The 23,362-nt window shown below is 40.8% G+C and overlaps 1 protein-coding gene across 2 annotated transcripts in view; it reads left to right on the top strand.

The window, feature by feature from the left end:
- The first annotated feature begins 2,347 nt into the window (after positions 1 to 2,347).
- Positions 2,348 to 23,362, top strand: part of PYGO1 (pygopus family PHD finger 1) — a 26,038-nt gene continuing 5,023 nt past the window's right edge. The window contains exons 1-3 of one of the 2 annotated variants that reach the window (XR_004002208.1): positions 2,348 to 2,600; positions 9,089 to 9,174; positions 11,296 to 12,484. Coding sequence is in view for 1 of the 2 variants with exons in the window: in XM_030576736.1 (XP_030432596.1) it covers positions 2,552 to 2,600; positions 9,089 to 9,174; positions 11,296 to 12,429 (1,269 nt within the window). In the remaining variant the exon portion in view is untranslated. Of the gene's footprint in view, positions 2,601 to 9,088; positions 9,175 to 11,295; positions 17,389 to 23,362 lie in introns of those variants that run through there. The other variant, XM_030576736.1, reaches the window with a different exon arrangement.

Genomic DNA, 23,362 nt, shown 5'->3' with positions numbered 1-23,362 from the left:
CTGTAACAACTTTTCCAGTCTGACTTACACAGCTACATTCTCAAGAGTCAGGGGTAGCAGGGCAGCCAAGCTGAAATTCTGTCCCATAAACTGTAAGCGTGAGCATATGTGTCCAATGTTAAAAGGGTTTTGAAATATGAATAGGCCAAGACAAAAGCAGTCCCAAGAGCCTTTTTCAACTGTGGAAATGCTAAATTGCACCCTGCTGACCACTGAAATGGTTTTCCTTTTTAACTATTTGCTATTTATCAGAAACATTGAGCAAACCAATAGGGATCAGTTCTTGGTTCAGATCTGCCTGAACTTTAGCAGCTAAGGGCAGGACTATGCTACAGAATTCAGTATAAGTACATCGCTCAGGAGTAAATAAATGGCAAAAATATACAGAGCTGAGGAGCAAAATATATTCCCAAGTGTTGGGAAGTGATTGTACATTTGAAGCGAGGGAACAATAGATAGTATAATTAGAAATGTCTAGACAGGAGAACAGTGGGGGTAGTTTATGGCCAGCAATAAGTAAAAAATAAAATAACACAAAAAGTGCATGTACTAATCTGTGAGCCAGCCATCACTCTGAACCCTTGGACTGTGTGTTTTATCACCCTCCTTTTTTTTTCTTTCTTTCAGATTACCATACTCCTGAAGAGAATAGATCTTGGGAAAGTGCCTAGCACTTTCTGGGCACTGCTGCAATCCACATAAATAATACTGTGTGAGATACACAGCTCTTTAAGACTGAAGTGAAGTGTATAGTGGGTTGCAATATTGTAGTGAGTGGCTAGTGTTAATCATAGAATACCAGGGTTCGAAGGGACCTCAAGAGGTCATCTAGTCCAACCCCCTGCTCAAAGCAGGCCCAATCCCCAGATTTTTGTTCCAGATCCCTAAATGGCCCCCTCAAAGATGAATTTACAACCCTGGGTTTAGCAGGCCAATGCTCAGACCACTGAGCTATCCCTCCCCCTTGAGTCCCTATGTACTGCCTGCTGCCTTGTACTAGATGGAATCAGAACTCTGCTCAGCTGTGTGGCATGGGACCTGGGCTGCTAATGGTAAAGGGAGATTTTGCTCAAGTGTATGCTTGAGCAGGTAATGCTGAGTTCTAGCTCTGCTGCTGCAGTGACTTCCCACTAAGCATCAGAATGTGCTACTGTGAAGTCTTAGGCCTTGTCTATGTTTGAAATGCTACAGCAGCACAATGCACTGTTGTAGCACTTCAGCATCGACACTACCTATGCTAACAGAAAGGGTTTGCCTAGCAGCATACGTAATCCATCTCCCAGCCAGGTGGTAGCTAGGTTGATGGAAGAATTCTTCTGTCCATCTAGTGCTGTCTACAGTGGGGGTTAGGCTGATTTAACTGTGCCACTTAGGCTTGTGGATTATTCACACCCCTAACTGTTGTAGTTAAACTGACTTAATGTGCTAGTGTAGACCAGGTCTCAGGCTATGCCTACGCTACCAGGGCTCATAGCAGCAGGGCTACAGCCCTGCAACAACACACCTGTGGGTTTTAGCCCATGAAAGGTTATGCTCAAATACATTTGCTACAAGTACTCCCCCTTCTTTTTGTATTGTAGACACTTTCTGCAGTGAGTGAAGGGATTTTCCATTGCTTAATCTAGCGTGGAGGTAGGTAGGTTGATGGAAATATTCTGAGTGTTAAGTTTACATAATTACAGAGCTCTAAGTCCTGAATTTTTGACCTGCCTGTGCACTGTAGCTATGTCCACCTAACTTTTAAGTGCAGCCAAACCCTGATCCTGCCAGCTGACTGTGCTAGTTGACACTGACGGGCCTGCAGAACGGACTCCTAAGGATTTCAGTGGTCTCCACGTGGACGCAGTTTGCTTGCACTGATGGAGGGCAGACTCATGGCTTTAGGTAGCTATGGATTTTTTACAGACTTTACCGATGGATAATACAAACCACAGGAAAATCTACAGAGGAGCAGTCAGCGTAAAACCCTCTCCCGGGCGCTATGGCCCATTTAGAAATAGCAGGGGCTTGGAGGGGATCCTTTCCCGGGCTTCTCTCCAGGCGATCGTGGCAGAGGACTGGAGGGAGGGGGAAGCCACGGCTTTTCCCAGCCCCACTGCAGGGCTTTGGCGCCTGCAGCTCCGAGGGGCAGGCGTGGGGTTTGTCTCCGCAGAGGGCGCTGTACGCAGCCAAGGGGACGCGCTAGCCTGACAGCCCGGCGGCAGCGGGCGCCGAGCCAGGCACATGCCTGCGATATGCAGGGGGCTCGCCCAGCTGCGCGTTCCCAGCCCCCTCGAGCAGTTCCCCGGCCGCTCTGCCCGCAGCAGCAGCCCCTGGGCCGCCGCTGAGCGGAGCCCACCCTGCGCCTCGCCCGCCGGAGGCGGCCCCGGCGCCCTCCCGCTCCCAAACTTTGCAAAGTCTGGCAGCTCCCAGTGGCCGGCCCGGCTTGCGGCGGCCGCGGCAGCCGAAGCAGCAGGCAGAGGAGGAGGAGGCGGGGTGCGGGCCAACCGCCGCCGCAACATCAAAGCGCCTTGATTCCTGCTGCCGTGGGAGCCATGCGCCGCCGTCTGTAATGTCAGCGGAACAGGAGAAGGATCCCATCGCGCTGAAGAGATCCCGAGGTACAGCGGGCCGGGGAGGAGACGGGCTGGCACCCTGGGGACCGCAGAGGGACAGCCGGGGGGTCCTGGGCCTAACTCCGCCGAGGAGACATTGCATCCTCCCGCTCGCAGTCTGAGCCAGAGCGTCCCCCCTGCTACTGCGGGGAGCTGGAGGCAGCGCCTGCGTTCCGGGCGCACTTCTGGGCAGGGAGCTGCTCCAGGAGCTGCACTCGGGGCTCCCGCTCGCCCCAGCTCGTATTACAGCCCGGGGGGGTGTCCTTTATCTGGATGCGCACTTGGTGTGTCCGGCTGACTCGTGACTGTTGCCATCTATTTTCTGCATTGCCGTGGCTCGTTGGTATCCAGATGCCTTTGAAAGTAGCATTGCTCAATTGCATGGCTTTGAATGCCGGATTAAGTCTGTACTGTGAGGCGCCGATCGTGTGAACGGATCTGCCTGGGTGGACCCCTATATCCGTGTGGATCCATGTTTAGGATTGGGGATGTAAAGTAGAAAAGTTGATATGAAATGAGACAGGAGTATTGTTAACTTGTCCAGCCGTGTTACACACACGCAGTATTTCTACTCGTTTCCTTGAGGTGTAATATATTAGTGTGCATTGTTAAATAGCTATAGTACAGCATACAGGCTGCACCGTGTGCCCATACTAACGCCCCTGCACGAGAGTAAATTGTATTTCCAAACTTCGAGTTTTCACTTTGTCACTCTTAACATTTGTTTTTTTAAATTTGTTGGAAAAGAGAAGAAAAAAATTACCTTCTGTTAGTAATGGCAGTATTTGTATGGTCGTGGTGAGGTTTTGAAGCCCGCACCTCATTGAAATGTATTGGGAAAGTACAGTTCCATCCCTGTCTGCCTATTTGCTGCTGCTGCTTGTCTGGAGACCATTTTCTGCAAGGCTGGCTTAACAGGGCAGCAGCACATCTCTTTACAGAGTGGTAGCTGTATCTTTGCAATGGCAAAAGAGAGACATTTGTTTTGGAATGAGCTACTGGAATGTACAGAGTATCCGTGAAGGGATCGAAAATTGTAGTGAAATGATAAAGTCGGGGATTCATTGCTCCTTTCCCTTTCACCCCTGGAATTTTTCTAATGTTTTTGATGGTAGCTTTTTGCGGGGGGAGGAGGGGAAGAGGACAAGGATTTTACTGTGTGTATTTCACTCAGATATTTACAATTCACTTCTTACAGTTGTTCTAACAACTGTAGGGTACTGTAGAGCAGCAGTACTTTACCTAGCAGCTTAGGCAGAGAAAATATGTGGCAGAAAGACTGAGATTCATTAAGCTAATTTAAATCATAGATTCTGATCCTGCAAACACTTAAGTACACATATAGCTTTATACTTGTGAGTAGCCAATTGATTTCAATAGGATACTGCCGAAGGGCATAGAGTTACATAGGTGCATAAATCATTGCAGGATTAGGGCCACAGCAAATACCCATTGAACCAGTGCCCCCTCATCCCCATCTATAGACTCTTGGTTGTTTGTTTCTTAAAACCAAAAAACCAAAACCCATACCTAGCCAAGGGACTACTTACTCATCAAGGGTTGTGGCCCCAATTCTGCAAAGACTTACATGTGCTTTACTTCACATACTGTAAAATACCACACTGTGCTTACTGTGTAAAGTTGCATAAAAATCTTTGTAGAATCAGGGCCTGTTTATTTACATATAAAGTTTTAAGGAGTCTCCCAACATTCAGAAATGGGTGAACTATATTTGTATTCAAAAACTTGAAAGGGGGAATAATAGCTTTCACATGTGACAAGCATAGAAAGTCTAAGCCAAAATCCTTTGGGTTTTGTTTTGTTTTTTACAGAAAGCCAAGAATGGCGGTTATGCTGAAACCGTTTTGCAATCTTAACTCTAGTATATTGCAAAATACCAAAATGTTCAGTGTATCTTTTAATGAAAAGACCGTGGATACAAGAAGTGACTTTCAGGAAAGTTTATTTTGGCTGCTTGATAATGATGCTTGTTCACTTTTCTTGGAGGTGTGTGAGGACTACCATTAATTTTCCTTTTATGTATAAATTAAATTCTTATAAAATTCAAAAGGAAAAATACATAAATTCATAGGCCTAACTTACATTATTGGCCTCACATAGAGAAAGATGAGATCACAAAATCTTAGTACTTCATCAAACAGTCTTGCAAATCAGTAAGCATCCAAGTAGCTTTAGTTATGTGAGTTGTCCCATTGACTTCTATGGGACTACTCACATAAGTGGGGTTACTCATGTACTTAAATGTTTGTGGGATCAGATCCTTGAGTACTAGTTTATACTTAAAACTTACAGAGCTTTAGTCTGTAGTTTGAACTGCTACAGGAAGGTGAGCATTTGCTGGTGGTCCTTAGAGAATTGTCTGGTCACATACTTAACACACTCCCTATTTTCAGCTGCTGAATTTCATTAAAAGAAGCTAAAATACGTTAAACACTTTCCAGATAATATTTTTCTATTTTAGCAATTGCTCGTGTTGACACATGGATGCTCTGTGAACATGAATGGGAGAGAAAATTGTGTAATTCTGAATTAAAGAGAAGGTGTCAATGAGACAATCTCTCTGTTAAACTGTGATATGTCTATAAAAATGTTTTAGAATACCTGAGTGATGGAAAACAGAGAAAAATTTGAGGAGATAGTTTATCGTTTACCAAGCTTGGACATTTTGGCTGGAATTTTGGGAGTATTTGTAATGATGCCTTCTTCCTGCAGAATTTTTATTGGAATATTTAATATTTACAATCTATGGGCTGGTATACTTTACATAGCATCATAAGAGGACACAGCGTTTTACATTATAAACTGTACGAATTGGACTTCTCCTCAAATCCTGAAGACTTATTCTCAACAAATTTTGTAGTGATCTGCTGTTATATGTTAATGCTCGAACATGATAAAAAAATTTCCCCTGGCCTGATATTTAATAGGATTTAAATTTACCAGTTTTCTTCCAGTCATGATGATTTGGGGCGGTTGTTTTTCTTCCTCATGTGGTGAAATATTTTAGGGATTATAAATTATATATATATTTTCACGATATGAAATATGAGGTGGGATTTTAACTTTGACAGCCAGAGCCAAGAGGAAGATATTAAAACAGGTACAGAACAGCATTCCTCCATGAAGTGGGAAGTAATTTTCCTGAAAGCCAGCCGCCTTCTGAAGCAGTATGAATTATCTGAGTGAAAATCGTCCCAATGGCATTTTCTGCCCTCCTAGTGTGGGGTCTAAGATGAAATCCCTGCTGACTGGCAAAATAGTGACTTTGAGGCTATGAAATCCATCAAAAATATTTGAAGTATCCTCAGATAAAATTTTAACTGGTATACACTGGGCTCGATTCGTCACTGTGTGGGAGCAGCTTTGTGATAGTGTGTGTGCAAAGCAGCTTTAAAGCTGGTTCAGCTGTCTGCTGGAGGATTCTGAGTGACATAGGGTTGTTGTAATGGTTCCTACACTGTATCCCTTACTGGCATAGGTAACGTGTGAAAGGAGCATAGGGGACGTGTGAGAAAGGAGCGTGAACTAGCATCCATATGCCCCAGTAAAACACAGTTACCTTCAGACTACTCTAATTTATGCTAGAGACCTGAACTGGCATCAGAACAGACCAGGATTGAGGATGGGTGAGGTACAAAGGATCTTGACTTGGACCAAGTCTTTGTTAGCTGGGCTGAAGGATCAGAATCATTGTTGCTATAGGTCAGATTTTCAAATACTTCTAGGTGCTTACAGATAGGCACTTGTTAGGGTTCCCTCATCACTCTGAACTCTGGGGTACAGATGTGGGGACTCCCATGAAAGACGCCCTAATCTTATATTCCACCAGCTTAGGTTAGAAGTTTCCCCAAGGCACAAATTCTTTTCCTTGTCCTTGGACGGTATTGCTACCACTTCCAATGATTTAAACAAACATTCAGGGAGAGGCCACTTGGAGCCCTATCCCCCCAAGTCCCTTCACCCCCTTTCCTGGGGAGTCTTGAGAATAATATACCAGCCAATAGGTTAACAACGTGAGCACAGACCAAATCGCTGGTTTTTAGGACACTGAAAATCAATCAGGTTCTTAAAAGAATTTTATTAAAAAAAAAAATAAAAGAATCACACCTGCAAGATCAGGATGGAAGGTAACTTTACAGGGTAAATAAAAAGATTTAAACCACAGAGGATTTCCCTCTGACTCTGCTTCCCAGTTACAAAACAGGAACAAAATTACATCTTAGCATAGAGAAAATTCAGAAGCTAAAACAAAAGATAATCTAAGGCATTTCCTTGCTATTAATTACAGTTTCTGATAATATTAGATGTATCATTTCAGGGTCTTTTAGGAACTGGTTTACCTGCTTGGTCTCTCTCTTTGTCCCAAGAAGGAACCAAAACAGAGAGCATCAACCAAACCTTTCCTCCCTCCCTGCCCCCAATAGGGTTACCAGACAGCATGTGTGAAAAATCGGGACGGGGGTGGGGCTAATAGGAGCCAGTATAAGAAAAAGACCCAAAAATCGGGACTATCCCTATAAAATCGGAACATCTGGTCACCCTACCCCCAGATTTGAAAGTATCTTCTTTTCCCATTGGTCCTTCTGGTCAGGTGCCAACTAGGTTAATTGAGCTGATTAATCCCATACAGGTAAGTGATTCTGTACCTCTGGCCAAGAGGGATTTTATGTTACTGCATATATAAAAGTTGTTACCCTTCCCTTTATGTTTATGACAGCACCTAATGGGACTTTCAGAAGCACCTAAACAGAAGACGATGGGAATTAGGCACCTTGCCTGCTTAGCAGCACTAGATGCCTCTCTGTAGATGCCTAAATAATTTTTAAAATTTGACCCCATGTAACCAGATGAGAGTGTTGCATTCAGTAATAAATTCTTATGTGCAGCAAAACATCTGTATCTTGGTAGAGTTTGGCTAGTTTTTTAATGTGAATTTTAAACACAGGGAGACATCACACTTTTCTGAAAAAAATCAAATGATAGTACCAATCTGAGGTCAGTTTACATACATTCCACTGTATGTAGCAGCAAAGAATCATTGTTTATCATAGTATTTTAGAAAAGATGTAGACAGAGCATGGATGAAAAAGAATGAACTTGTGTACGGTCTGTTCATATTGATGGTTCTACCAGGTTAAAATCTGTCACCTTAACATTGTCTGTCCATGACTTTCCAAATGCTTAGGCTTTGGCTCAAAGTTACTCTTCATTCCCAAAGCAAATTAATAATTTCTACTACCAATGTAATGGGACATTTATCACTTAAAATCTCCTCTATCCATCTTTAGCAGTGGTGAGCAACCTGTGGCCTATCAAGGTAATCTGTTGGCAGGCCACAAGATAGTGTTTATATTGACCATCTGCAGCTCCCAGTGGCCGCGGTTTGCTGTTCCTGGCCAATGGGAGCTGTGGGAAGCAGCGAGGGCTGCAGGAAGGTGCTGGCTGCTGCTTCCCGCAGCTCCCATTGGCCAGGATCGGCAAACCATGGCCACTGGGTGCTGAGGCAGCCATGCCTGTGGACAGTCAATATAAACACTGTCTCACGGCTGCCAGAGGATTACCTTGACAGGCTGCATGCGGCCCATGGGCCACAGGTTGCTCACCACTGATTTATAACTTTACAAGGGATTTAAAAATAAAAAGTCATAATTTGTACTACAGGATCATGTAGGACTTAAGGCGTCTATCACATTCTGATGAAAGGTATAGCTGAACTTCAAGTGAAGGTTTGGATTTTCTTTCTTTAGTTAAAATGAAATAAGTGGATCAAGAAGATAAACATCCCTCATATTGCAGGAAACTGTATTTGCACCAAAATAGCTTTTGTTAACTGCTACGTCAGGATATATGGCCTCTGCAAAGGAATCCCCTAGTGCTGGCTCGATTATAGCGAGATTTTTGCCGGGGTGACCTTTTGCATGATCAAGACTTAATTTATGAGAGTTTGGAAATGACAAGCTGAGAGTCTTATCTCAGCTGTATGCCAGGTTTTCAGGGATTTTCATTTATAGAAAGCCAGGTTTTCATTCATAGACTTGTTTCTGCTTGCTCTTTCGTTAACTACATACTCTAACGGCCTATTGTGCCCTGGGCGTCCCAGGCTGATGAAATCCACATCTATGTAAGTTAAGTGGGAGATGAATCTTAGATAATTCCTTTTTGGTGAGAGAAGAAGCCTTAAGCACCAAGGGCTTGATCCAAAACCCAATTAAATTAATGGAGGTCTTTCCACTGACTTTAATGGGCTTTGAATCAGGCCTTCATGTTCTAATGGAGATGGACTCCAGTATTTGTGTTACAGCTCCCTATATCTCCCAAGTGTGTTCATTCTATAGACTTTGTAGTTTTAAGATAGAATTAGTGATACTTTGATGTTTGTCACAGGCTTTTCTTGGTATGACACAGAAAGGCACACATTAATATAAAATCTGTATTGAAACAAATGCAGAATTATATTGATTGAAATTTTGTAGGTGGTGACAGTGGATTGGATGGGTTAGGAGGACCAGGAGTACAACTTGGAAGCCCAGATAAGAAAAAGCGCAAGTCAAATACACAGGTAAATTGCTTCTGATCTCAATTTTTTGAATAAATAACACATTCAGATGTTGCTAACTAATATGAGTATCTCTTTCATCTAGAAATATCAATTCTTTATCACAGGCAGAGATTAGTAGCTTTCCAGTATCTTATAATTAAGTGCTTACGTAAAATCTTATACCTTTCTCCATCCCCACACTGGTTACTAGTAACTCCTATTGAAGTTCTTTTAATCCTGGGAGATTTGCGTGTGTCCTGCAAAAGGAGAATATAAAGTCTCTGGTAAATATGCACAGAGTGAACAGGCTGTTCATTCAGTCATATGAACATTGTTCTGAGGAACAGAATTTAATCCCCAGCCTTCAGTTGATTGGTGTGAGTGGTAGCTGCGAGCTGCTGCTTTCCCCATATATGAAGATGTGTGGACTAATGAGTCCATGCAGTTCATGAACCCATTGGCCACACTTTTAGTGCACCATCATAGTGCTTTCCAATGCAGGGAGCCATGAGGCACACCTGGTACACTGAATTTATGCTGTTTGGCTCTTCTGTGCACTGGAAATGTATGATTTCTACTTCCTGAAATGGGGCTTTGAGAGAATGTGGGAAGACATAGGCTTTGGGTGCTAATGTAAAACATTGATACTGATCATCACCTGTAAAGTAGAATTGTCCTCTTCTGTGTCCACTCAGCACTGTGTCTCAGAATATCTGCTGTTACTTACTTAGTGGCAAATAATGAGAATAACTTTATCCATATAGGACCAGTTATCACCTTATAATATGCATTCCCAATTCCCATTGACGTGGGTGTCCGTTGCTTTTTCTTGTTCAAGTAGTGGTGAACCCACTGTTGTAGGCATATACAATTAATTTCAGGCTTTTGGATCTCTTAGTTCTCTCTAGTAATGAAGCTTTCCTTTTGCTGCAGAATGATGATAAATATAATGGTCCTGCAGATAAGTTCCTCCTCTTTTCTTACCTCTAATAAGGTTTGCAGGGCAACAGAAATCTGCAGAATCATTTCCCCAGCCTGGGCTACTAAATATTTGGGGCCAAATTCTCGTCTGCTGTGCACACTGTGCATGAGGGAGCTATGTGGGGGTGAGCAGGCCAGAACTCTCCCCACAAACTGGACCAAAATGTTAGTCAGTTGCACAGTCACTCTCTACAGTCATTTATGCAGCCTCTGCGTCCACTACACTCCCCATGCTCCCAGCCCACCCACAGTTCCACAAAGTGCTGTCACAGGGCAGATCCCTCTGGTTAACAGAAGATGGAGGGTCCCGCTGGGCAGACTGTCTCCTGCCTGTACACCTTGCGGCACGGATATAGTAGTATTGCTATAGTTTAAGTCTTGCATAGACTCATCAAAAGTGGGATGGGTCAGGAGAAAGATTCAACCTTTAATTTAGTAAATTTAGCCTGAGAGGAAACAAAGGAAAATCTATTTTTAAACGGTACTTAAACATGAGTTTTTGTGTTTTAATTCTATGATTTTGTGGGAATCCTGCATTTCTTAAACAAAAGAAGGAAACAAAACTACACGGTGAGCATTTTTGGCAGCATGTGGTACAGCTGCACAGTTTTTAAAAATAGTGAAATTAGTCTAAATCACTTCCATGGCATCATGAGTTAGCTTGTAAGACAAACTCAGAAAATACTTTATAAAATAAGAGTATATACTCCAGCCACAGAACTCAGTTGGTTTCAGTCAGAGTTCTGTGTGGGAGACAATGGCAGGATCAGGCTCCTAATAATATAAAGACCAATGGTGGCATTAGACCTGTATACCTGCAAAGGGATCCACTCTTCCACGGGATGCCGTATCACAAAAATCACCACCACAGCTGGTGCCCGTATTGGCAGTCTTGCAAGAGAGGCCCAGGGAGGAATGAGCCTGGACCCTGAACTATTCTCTCTTTCCCTTTCTGATGAGACTTAAGGCTCACTGCCAGAGTAGTGTGGGGAAGCTTACACTGATTGTTGCTGCCCATGTGGGTCCTGACTGAATAAACAGAAGACTTTGGTTCACTCATGCTGCCAGTCCAGCTTCTTTATGGTTGAAAGCCCATATAGTTGAAAGTTCTTGTAGGGAAGTTTATAAGAACACTAATCTAAATGTTCTAAATATTTTCAGGGACCTTCCTTTCCTCCTCCATCTGAATATGCTCCACCGCCGAATCCAAGCTCAGACCACCTTGTAGCGGCTAATCCATTTGATGATAACTATAATACAGTCTCCTATAAACCTCTACCTTCAGGAAGTCCTTATTTTAACCATCCTGGTTACCCTGGTTTTGGAGGTTATAACACTTTCAGAATGCCACCTCACATGCTGCCCAGAATGTCCTCACCTTATGGTGGTTCTTACACCCTCAGAAACCAGCCACACCCACTTCCCCAGAACCCTGTGGGAATGGGTTTTACTCGACCTCATGCTTTCAACTTTGGTCCACATGATAACACAGGTTTTGGAAATCAGCCATCTTATAACAGTGGTCAAATGAATCAAAATGTCAATATGCCCAGTCAACACTTCAGACCAAATCCTGGTGAGAACTTTGGTCACATTCCTCCACAAAATACTAGTCAAATACCACACCCTGACATGACATCTAACTTTGGACCTGCAAGCAATCCACATTTTAATTCCCAGTTAGAATCAAACCATTCTTTTGTTCCACCACCCAAGACCTACAGTCAGACAAAATCATCAGCACAAAAGCAAGACTTCAGTCAAGGTGCAAGCAAAACTTCCAACCAGAACACCGCAACACATCAGCATCATCACAGAACAGATGACATTGTGAACCAAGGTAGTGCTGACTTAAAAAACGTTAATCGAAACAGTGTAGTAAATCAAGAGAGCAACCATTCTCATAATGCAGATAACACCAACAATAGTCATGCTAATGGGACTCAGAGCAAGTCCCGTCAGCCTAGAGTTACAGCTGAAGGATGCAACTCTGAAAAGAGCAGCAAAACATCTCTCCACCTCAGTCGTCATGGTCATTCATCCTCTGAGCCAGTCTATCCATGTGGAATTTGTACACATGAAGTTAATGATGACCAGGATGCCATCTTGTGTGAAGCTTCTTGTCAAAAATGGTTTCATCGGATCTGTACGGGCATGACTGAGTCTGCTTATGGCCTCCTCACTGCAGAAGCATCAGCAGTATGGGGCTGTGATACTTGCATGGCTGAAAAGGATGTCCAGCTGATGCGTACTAGGGAGACTGCAGGGCCACCTGCATTGAATACTGATGGATGATGACATCCACTGATGCAGTATTGAAATACATACTACAGAGGTGTTGCTCTTAATGGTATACTTCATTTTCTATAGATAATCAAGTTTGGTTTGGGTTTTTGTTTTGAATTTTTTGCTTTTAGTCTATCTTCACTCATGAAATTCCATCTGTTTTTGTGTTCTTTGTTTTATGCCTGTTTATGTGAGTATTTAAACTTTGATCAGAAACACAGACAACGTTTGAAGATCCAAAATATGTCTTGTATTTGTTTGATCACAAGCAAGTTTTCCATTAAAAAATGAATTACTGGAATTATTGATGTCAGAACAACTGCCTCGATGAATACAGGCTGTTGGCTAGTGCTGAGCCTTGATGGTACTATATATTGGAAGCATTCATTATTGTTATGTTTTATGAATGTCCTTTACTGTTTTGCTCATGTCAATGCTATCTGTCCTATGGGTAGGAGAAAAGGTGGAGGAGGTGACATGGAGAAAGAGGAGTACTAATGAATTTTATTTTAAGATGAGCACTAAGGATTTTAATTTTTTTTCTTATTCTGCATCTGAAACAATGAATCAACATTGCATTTGATTGTTTTAGTATTTGTGATGTTTACACTTGAAACTACAGTGCCTCCTGGCTTCTCAGCAAATATTTAATAGCCAAGAACTCTAGTGAAGTCTTATGTTACTAAAAATTCAGTATTTTTACAAAATATATCATAGCATTACATTTAAAAACACTAAAATAACATCAGGGTTGCAAAGTCAAGCACTCAAAAGTTAGGGAATGCCAGAATTAGGCCCTTTCTGTGCATATACAGTAGGGTATATAGTGTTTAATTTTACATGAACACATGCCTCCTCCTAGGTGCCAGGGCATCAGCTGGCAGAGCATTAACAGCACAAGAGAGACCATCTCCCTGCTCTCATATTTAGTGAGCTTGTGTGAACTGTGATTTTTTTCAGTGTCTTGTAATTTGGCCAACCTGGGTGAATTTTTATAGGGTTTGGAAAAGTTGTGATCCACCTCCCAAGCTTCAAGTCCCGGCTCCAAAGTATGGAAGTGCTAGAGCTTCTCAATTTAAATAATTCTAAGATATATTTTAGCATGGACAACACAGTATATTTTTCCTAAACTTGTTCTTGGAAACAGCTAAATTGTTGAATTTTCCCAACCCCCGCCATGAAAATTCAACCCAAACAATTAAAATTTGGCAAAGTTATAAGCAACCTAAAATGAGGTTTTATAATGAAAGGTGTTGGGCAGACTTATAATAGGTAGTGCTTCTAGATCGGTATATTATATTTCCTCTTATGCAAATTGGTTATAATAATAAATCATTAAAACAAACCATGCTTGTTAAACATGACAGATGTTAGTCATGTTGCTTAAAGCACTACCTGAAGGTGCTCAGATACTGTGGTGATAAAGATGGTATAAGAACCTAAATAGAATAGAAATTTAAAGGTCACTTCTTTGATACATCATCAGTCTTTTAATTAATTTTGATTGTTTACTAATTTAGTAGTTTACAGAGTTCCCCCACTGAGTGTGAATTTGTGAGGTTCTACTGTAACTGTGCTTCTAAACATTACTTGGAGATGGTGCTGTCCTTTTGGTGTATGTGTGTAGCTCCCCATTAATGTTATAGGTTATGTATGAGCGTAAAGGGCTACATACGGCTTGCTTACATTATTAAAGGACTTTCTGCGGTATCTGGAGAATGATTCCCAGAGGTGGTGGTACTTTCTCACACCTTTTACATCGCCTCACCTGGAGTCTCCTAGAGATGTAAAGGCAAATTTGGGCCTGTGTTTTCAACATTACTAGTTCAATACAAAGGCTAACCTTCCGTTTTACTATTTTTCTTACTGTTTTGATGACTTACAGCAGTAATCTCTGCTAAAGTAATGTCTTCAAGAATTTTACCTGTGGCTTACTGCTTTAATTCTAATTTGTCTGTAGTATTGATGTAGAAATTAAAACCAAAACTTTGTTCAGATGGCATAAGTTCCTGTGGGCCAGATTCTGATCTCTGTTGCACCAATGCAAATTGTGAAGCTTGTAAAGTTACCCCAGATTTACACTGATGTAACAGAAATCAGAATTCTGCTCAGTGACTAAGAAATCCGCCAGAGGCTAAGGGACGATGCTTTCTTTGCTAGTTTGCGATGACGTGAATTATTCAAGATTCCTAATACAAATATAAGATTCCAAGGTTTGTCCTTAGAAGTCCACTGAACATTTTACAATCCAGTGCAGGAGTCAGATACTGTGTTTAAAATGACCATAGAATTTCCTGCACCTCCCCTCTCTACCAATTCCAGTGTTTCAGAGTAGCCACATGCTTTCTACATTTGTTAGCAAAATATTTCCATATGAATATAACCAGATGTACTCATTGGTTAGCATGTGGGGTGGGCATGGAGTGAAAACCTGTGAGTTTCCACCCAAATGTTTAGTCCTACAAATAAAAGGCATTAGCAAATGCCATCAAAGTACCAAAATTAAATAGCTATCATAGCATTGATATTGATGTGGTCTCAGTATTTCTGAACTCTATTTACAGAGAGCAGATGCATTTGTTTTTAGTGTGTGTTAGCTAATAGTATTTCAAGTATGTATGAAAAAAGGAACAATCATATATATTAGTAGGGTAGTAGGAATGTCATCTGCTTAAAATTAGAACCATGCTAGCTATGGGATTAGGAGGGTTGGGTAGTATACCTGATTTTTGTAATACTCTACATGAAACAATTTGTATTGAGCTATCATGTAATTCTTTCAATGTTAGTGTTTTAGGTTGTACTGGTGCTTCACACCAAAATATTGTAAGGATTTTGTAAATCTGCAAACCTGGAGTTTTATGGAGAATAGAGGAAATGCATCAATCTCATCTCCTTTATAAAATGGCTCAGAATGCTGCTTCATAGAATGACTTCTCAGTAGTGTGGCTGTCCAAGTTTTTAAATTTTTAATCCCAGATGAAATAAATACTTGGAAACTTAATTAAATAGTTGGTAACAGTGACAAACTTATTTTGCCTTAGACCAGCAGTTCTCCAGACCCCAAAGGGGATCGCAACCCTGTTTTAATGGGGTTGCCAGGGCTGCTGTTAGACTTGCTGGGGTCCAGGGCTGAAGCCAAAGCCTGAGACCCACTGCCAGGGGCTGAAGCTGAAACCCGAGGGCTTCAGGCCTGGATGGCGGGGCTCAGGTTACAGGCCCCCTGCCTGGGGCTGCAGCCCTTGAACTTCAGCTTTGGTCCCCGCCGCCTAGGATGATGGAGCTCAAGCAGGCTCAGGCTTCGGTCCCCCCTCCTGGGATCAGTAGTAATTTTTATTGTCAAAAGGAGGTCACATGCAATGAAGTTTGAGAACCTCTGCCTTAGACCATTTAAAATGTGCAAATATTTTATGCACCGGTTTAATATTCTAATATTGTGTTGTAATTAGTGGTGGGATAAGAGGCATTGCTGTCTATGGATTAGAGAGATATGAGTGTCAAAAAGCCTATCTTTTGTTCCTGGCTCTTTTTCTGATTATCTTTGTAACCTTAGACAAATCAGTTAACTACCTGTGCCTCAATTTACTTATCTATATGATGGGATTAAAACTGACTTCACAGGATGCTGAGAGGCTTAATATTTGAAATCTTCAGATGAGACACTGTAGAAGTGCCAAGTATTATAACACATTTAGTGTTTGCTCTATTAAAAACAAAAGTATAATTTTCAGGGCTGCTCAATAAGATACTTTACTATCTGTATAAATTTCCATTTATGCCCCAATCCTGCAAACACTCTTACACATGTACTTAATCTTAAACAAGTGAATAGTCCTAATGAAGTCAGTGAAATGATGTGCATGAAGTTAAGAAAAATTCGGAGTGCTTGCAGGATTGCGGCCTTTATTTAGACTTCATAATTAGATATTTTTAATGTATTTCTTGGTTTGAGATGTTTACAAAATCAGTGGTGTTGAAATTTAGCACCTTTTAACATTTTCTTTATTCCAATTTAATAGACATTATTAATAATTTCTGCATAAAATAACTATTTCTCATTTATATATAATATTGCCTGCCTAAAAGTATCTGTGACATTTTATAAAAAGGTCATGCTTCTTATGTTGTATGTGACTTAAATGACTGTTTCATATTAAAACTAGTCTTTCCTTATGTACTGCTTACATATACCTGTTTTGGGATATCAGTTCAGTACTTTTATACAATCTTGAATGTGTTCCACATTGGTGACATGTATTTTTGCAACAACTTTTTTGTTTTGATTATAAATTAAAGCATGTCTGAAGTAATACATGCATTAGTTCTGTGGTGTGTGGCAAAGTTAATGTATGTAATTCAAATTGGAAGAAAAGTGTCCAGACTTTGTCCAACATTAACCCTATTGCAAGGGATTAAATTACTATGTAATACAAATTATTTCATATCATGATGTGTTTTAAACTACTCTATGAAGTATGTGAAACATTACACTTTATGGATTGGTAGCTGGCCTGGTATCCTTGCATTGAATGAGATATGGTAGATGGTAGCAATTCATGATAACTAATAGAGTGAATACTTTTCAAAACACATAGCATTTATGTACAATTGCCTGATCTTTAAATTTGTTGCTATAAGTGTTTTTGGTTAGTAAGAGTTTCACAGCATATTGCTAACAAATGAGTGCACATTTGATTGCATATAACAAGTGTGACAATCCCATTACATCACTTTCTGTGTGGTTTAAAAATAATTTCATTGATTTATTTCCCTTTTGGTCACGGATATGAAAATGAAGGATATTGTAGACATCAATGTATTTTAAATTTATTCTTGTAATCATCAATTGCCAAGTTTTTGTTTGAGGATTTGGTATATTAGAATACTTTCTTCTTTAAAGCCAGAGTGAATTAAGTGTACTGAAAAGCAGAGCTCTAAAACAAGGCAATATAACTACCATGCACTACATTTGGCATATGAGTCTTCTCTCATTTGCATTGAACTAGGATACTTTCTCAGAGGCGCGTGATTTTATGTAAAAATAAAGGTTCCATTTCAGGCATTAAGTGCTTTTATGGTCAGAGCCAATAAAGTGCTTAGTGTCATCATTTCTTATTAACTTAATTAGAAATTAAGGGAGCTCAGCACCTCTCTGTGCTTAGCATAGAAGTATTAATATGGTCCTGTATTTTGACTGGTCCAGGTGTATAACCCTGCACAGCCACCTGCAGAAATTACTCACCCCAAGAGCATAAGAAATACCTCTTTTCACATCTCTGAGTGTGGCCTATGTTGTAGATTTCTGTTACTATCGTGTATTGACGCATGCTGTAAGTCTTTGAATGATTATGGATTCAGCTCCATGTTCTCATCCTTCAAAGATAACTGTGAGGGGAAAAATGTTTCATGGGGAGAAAGATAATGCTGTGACTTAAGTTCCACAGGGAGAATTTTTACATTCTGTTTGCATTTTTTGTCACAAACTAGATTATTTTGGTTCAGGAGAAATATAATTTAAGCATTACTCATTGTGCTGTATTATATTTCATGAAGAATGAAAGGAAAGCATTGACAATGCCAATTCATCTTTTATATTCTCAACCATTCACCTTTCCTGGCATACCTGGATGTCAAAGATCATTTTAAAATCTGAACAACTGTGTAATATACAGAGGGCAATTATACTTCTCATCTCTTTTATGTTTGTTCTTTTCTTTTTCTTTCATCTTTCTTAATGTTGGAATCTTCTGGTTCTAAAATGAAAAATATAGCTGTGGATTTTAAAAACTTGACATACAATCCCTCCTAACTACTTGCACGTATAGAGTTTGGAGTGGATATTGCATTTCATTATGGTCTTTTAATATTTAGTCCATTATGCAGATTTTTTCCCTAGTGTAAAGTTGAGTTAATGTAAGGAAGTTACAGATCTACTACCATCCAGACACTACATAACATGAGCTGATAAATATTGTTGACATTTCATTTTTAAAACAAAAAATGTTATAACTCTGTCTAGTAGTAGGTATGTCATGTTTATAAGATTATAAGTCCAGCATTGGAAGAAAATGTGTATGGCAAGTTTTCTCACATGCTGCATGTAATAGTGTTGCATTTCTGGTGTTCGGCTTCAGTTGTTTTCAAAATAAAGCTAATTTTTGAGGTGGAAATGCCTGTTGATTTAATGCAGAGAATGCAGCTTGCACAAATTTTAACTTGCCTTGCAGTTATATTGTGAAGATTAATTTGGTTAAGACCCAAGCTTGGGCAGGGAACAGTGTAAAATTTCACTGTTCTGAGAAGGAACTTGGGCACAGTAGCTTCTGGGGTGTTCAGCTAATGTGGCAACCTTTAGAGAGACAGCATGTCCTCTGTAGTCAGCCAACTCCCTGTCCTTGCCCTTTTGGGAGAGGTTACTCTCTTGTAGGGGCACCAGCCAAAGCAACCCTGGAGCAGAAGCTGCAATGCTGGCAGACTTCTTGCAGCCTGGCCCCTATTGCCTGCCTGCATAGGTGTCAGATGTTTGTGGAGTTCTTTGAACATGTTAAGTGCTAACAGTTATTTAATTTATAAAGCTCTTTCACCCTGCTTGGGTCACTGTATAATATAAAGCAGTTAAAACATAGTATGTCTATGATTTAATGTTTAAAAGCCCAGTGCTATGGACCCATGTTTAAAGCCAAGGAATTGGATTCTACTCAAGAAAGCATTACTTACAATGAAAGCTTCTCTGGAAAAAAAGTTCCAAAGAGAAAGGCAGAGGTGGATATCTGAAAGGAGCAGGAAGAAGGGGATATCCTATGAAATTCAAAGAGAGCAAATTTAAAATCAGTATTTTTTTCCCCACACACACAGTTAACTTGTAGCGCTTGTTGCCATAAGATGTTGTTGAGCCTGAGAAATTAAAAATTTTCAGAAAAGGACTGGATGTTTCTATTAATAACTAGAAGATCCAGAGTTGTCGTTTTAAAAATAATTTACTATAAGAATTTTGGAAAGGATATAAACAAACCAACCTGTCACTGTTAAGGATTAGGAATAAACTTTCCCTTTGGGTATACTGTACTTTGACTATGTACTTCAGTTTCTTGTTTTTTTCTGAAGCAGTTGCCGGAAACAGAATACTGCACTAGATGGACCACTAGTCTGGTCCAGTATGGCAAGTCTTGTAAGGTTTCAGTTCCTATGAGTCATCATAGCAACAGCTCAATCATCTGCAGAATTAAGCCAGAGAGGTGGAATGCCTGAAACGAAGGCCATGTCAATGTACATGTACCAGTATGTGGCTCATGAAGGAGGTCTGAAATGAAGCCCATTTTGTCTCTCTGTTAAAAGGTCTACAAACAAGCAGACCTAGCTTAATTAAAAAAAAATCAATATTAATTACTTCATTACTAGTAAAAGTAATGCTGTTTAGTTATTGCTTTAATTAAGAGTCCCAGCTCGCAAGTAAACAAATCAGAATTTGTTAGGTATTTTTTCTTAATTTGTACATGGAGCTGATTGGTGTAACCAAAGAAGCAGATGTAACTATAATTATAGTTTAACGCAGGGGAAGGTTTTGTATGCCAGTAATACCTTTTAACATTTTTAGGTCTCTTTCTCTATATCTATAATATATAACTAAACTGTTGTTGTATGTAAAGTAAATACGTTTTTTAAAATGTTTAAGAAGCTTCATTTAAAATGAAATTAAAATGCAGAGCCCCCCAGACCGGTGGCCAGGACCCGGGCAGTCTGAGTGCCACTGAAAATCAGCTCACGTGCCACAGGTTGCCTACCCCTGGTTTAAAGTATCGGGGGTAGCCGTGTTAGTCTGTATCCACAAGAAGTGAGGGTTTTTTTACCCACGAAAGCTTATGCCCAAATAAATCTGTTAGTCTTTAAGGGGCCACCAGACTCCTTGTTGTTTTTATAATTATAGTTTGCCCTTCCAGAAACTATACTCTATAATTACAGCATGTTCTTTGTAGGTGAAGAATAAATACATCTCTACCCCAATATAATGCGGGCCTTGAGAGCCAAAAAATCTCACTGCCTTATAGATAAGACCGCGTTAGATCGGATTCGGTCTGGTACGGCGTACCAGCAAGAGCTAGTATGCCATGCTGGACTGGACTGGCTTCCCTGGCGGTAATTTAAAGGGCCCGGTTCTCCAGCTGCTGTGGGGAGCCCTGGTCCCTTAAAATCACTGCCGGAGCTCTCGCAGTGAGGCTCAGGAGGGAATTTAAAGGGCCTGGGGCTCCCCGCAGTGGCTAGAGGCTCTGGCCCTTTAAATCACTGTCCGAGCCTGGCTGCCAAGAGGCCCAGTGGGGATTTAAAGGGCCCTGTGCGCCAGCCGCTGCGGGGAGGCCTGGGCCCTTTAAATCACTGCCGGAGCTCTGGCAGTAGGGCTTCCCCACAGCAGCTGGAGCCTTTGGCCCTTTAAATCACCGCCCAAGCCTGGCTCCCGGGGCTCCGGCAGCCAGGCTTGGGTGGTGATTTAAAGAGCCCAGGGCTCCACACAAATTCGGATATAACGCAGTAGAGTAGCAGGGCTCAGGTGGCGCTTTAAAAGGCCCAGGGCTCCTCACTGCTTTACTGCGTTATATCTGAGTTCATGTTGTATCGGATCACGTTCTGTCAGGGTAGAGGTGTAATGAGCAGTTTGTCTGTAGTACTTTCATTTTGATTGCATCATTTAATTTTTTTAAACCAAAGAATACATCTTAGCAACCTAAGCAGAAGACTAGGGTTTAGGATAGATTTAGGACTCATTTCCTCAATGAACCCTCCAAACTCATGGAAAAATTAGTGTATGCACCTGGAGTGAACACAGCTTGGCTCTGGATAGGTATGTTTTATTATTTATTTATTTAAATGTAATAATCAAGACTCCTGGTTCCTAGCATCGAAAGAGTAGTACAACAAAAATCCCAGAAACATTAAAATACATTTAAACAGGAACTCTGCCAGCTAGCCACCTTAATTTAAAAATACAGTCTTTCCACCTTTTCCTTATCAGCTGATTTATTTATCTTATATCTATCTCTGTAGCATTTGAACCTCAAATTAATGAATTATTCTCACTACACTCCTAGGTGGTTGGAAAATATTTTCATTCCCTTTTTAAAGATGGGGAACTGAGGCACAGAAATATTCAAGGTCCAATCCTGCTCCCACTGAAGTCAATGGCAAAACTCGCATTTCATTACTGCAGCTTCATGCCCAAGTCACATGTTAAAGGTTATATGGGGCAAAGTTTTCAAGTGCCTAAATCCCATTTTTCAAAAGTGACTTTAGAGAGTAAATCCTATTGACTTTCAATGAAGATATCCCCCTGGACATTTAATTCATGGAACCAGAAATTTAACTCTGATCTCAGTCCCAGTCCCCTGCCTTTTCTGTGTAAGCAACTGCTGATGTTGCCACAGGTGAATAAGAAGGAAAGGATCCAAAGAAAAATCTCTATTAATATGTGGTTCATGATCCGAAGAAGTTTTAGAATCCCTGCAATTCCTGATTATATGTGAATAAAACAAATAACAATACTTAACTCTCACACACCACTTTTTCTTTGAACAATTCTTTGAAAATATAAATTAAATGATGATAAGAAAACAAAATCTGGTATCCTTCACAAACACTAAATTAACTTTTTAATTGTGTGTACGTGTGTAAGGTTGAACTCAATTTCTCTAGCTCACACTAGAACAGGTAAATCAAAGGAAGACTTGGTTCTTCTGGATTTTTGCAACTAGCTCTAGCGAACTGTATACTTCTGAGCAACTAAAAATCTAGTTTGAATTGCAGAAAATCTACATTGTGTGAGATTAATGTGTTTGGCCTGACTTTCAAGGGATGTAGATCAGAAGCAGGATCTATATACTCGTTCCCCTATATTAGACCTAGCTTTGGCAGATAGATCTATTATTGTTTGTCTGATGGAGTAGGTCAAACAGCAATCCACAAACTATATCCTAAGTTTAGGAAAGAGAGTGTATCCAAATAGACAAACTATTTAAGCTAATATCTGGAATGACAAATACAGCTGAATTACTTTTCACATGACATCTGAAATTTCCAGTGTATCACTATTACATTTATCAGCAACCTTTAATAGTTTTTTTCCAGAATTTCTAAAACTACTAGCAGTCTATTATGGAAACATACTTTGGATAACAAGAGCTGCATTCCTTTCTCTGCTGCTTTAAGTGTGAGTGATGAAAAGCAGAACTGTGTGCCTGACCTTAGATCTTAGTAAGTAAATGAAGCAATATTTGCAGTAGGATTTTATTTGTCAGTTAACCTTTGCTATAGTATAATAGAAAGACCTAAAAATAGTACTTACAATTGCATTTATTCCCCCCCCGCGGTAACATTTTGAGCCCCATGGGAGGTAAATTTTCATTATTTAACACAACTGTTCACAGAACACAATAGAGAGGGCTCCTGCCCAAACTTTTTTTTATAATCTAACAGTTAAGGCTTATATCTTGCAATTTCTTGTGCAGTAGAAACTCAGAGTTGCAAACACTAGAGTTATGAACTGACCGGTCAACCACACACCTCATTTGAAATTGGAAGTATGCAATCAGGCAGCAGCAGAGACAAAAGCAAATACAGTACAGTGGGGCTGATCCCCAGGGAGGGCCAGGATGATCTGGTTTTATGGGGGCTATCAGAAGCTTAAAGCCATCACAGTGTCCAATGCCGACCCCATGCCTAGGCCTGGGGAGATTCTAGACAAGCAGAGGGCGATGGAGAACTCGGCCCTGACAGACACTGATAACATGTGCATCTTTAGCCAGACCTGGGAGGAACAGGTGTCCCAGGTGAAGAGGGGGCTGGGCTGCCTCAAGGAGGTGGGACTGACGTTAAAAGCTGGAAAGTGCAAGGGGGGACGGCAGAGGTGTTGTGTCTGGGCCACAAAGTGGGAAGTGGCTGCCCAAGCCCAGAGCTG

Source organism: Gopherus evgoodei, chromosome 10, assembly GCF_007399415.2.
Source record: "Gopherus evgoodei ecotype Sinaloan lineage chromosome 10, rGopEvg1_v1.p, whole genome shotgun sequence".
NCBI lineage: Eukaryota > Metazoa > Chordata > Testudines > Testudinidae > Gopherus > Gopherus evgoodei.
This window is presented reverse-complemented; position numbering and strand designations above follow the sequence as displayed.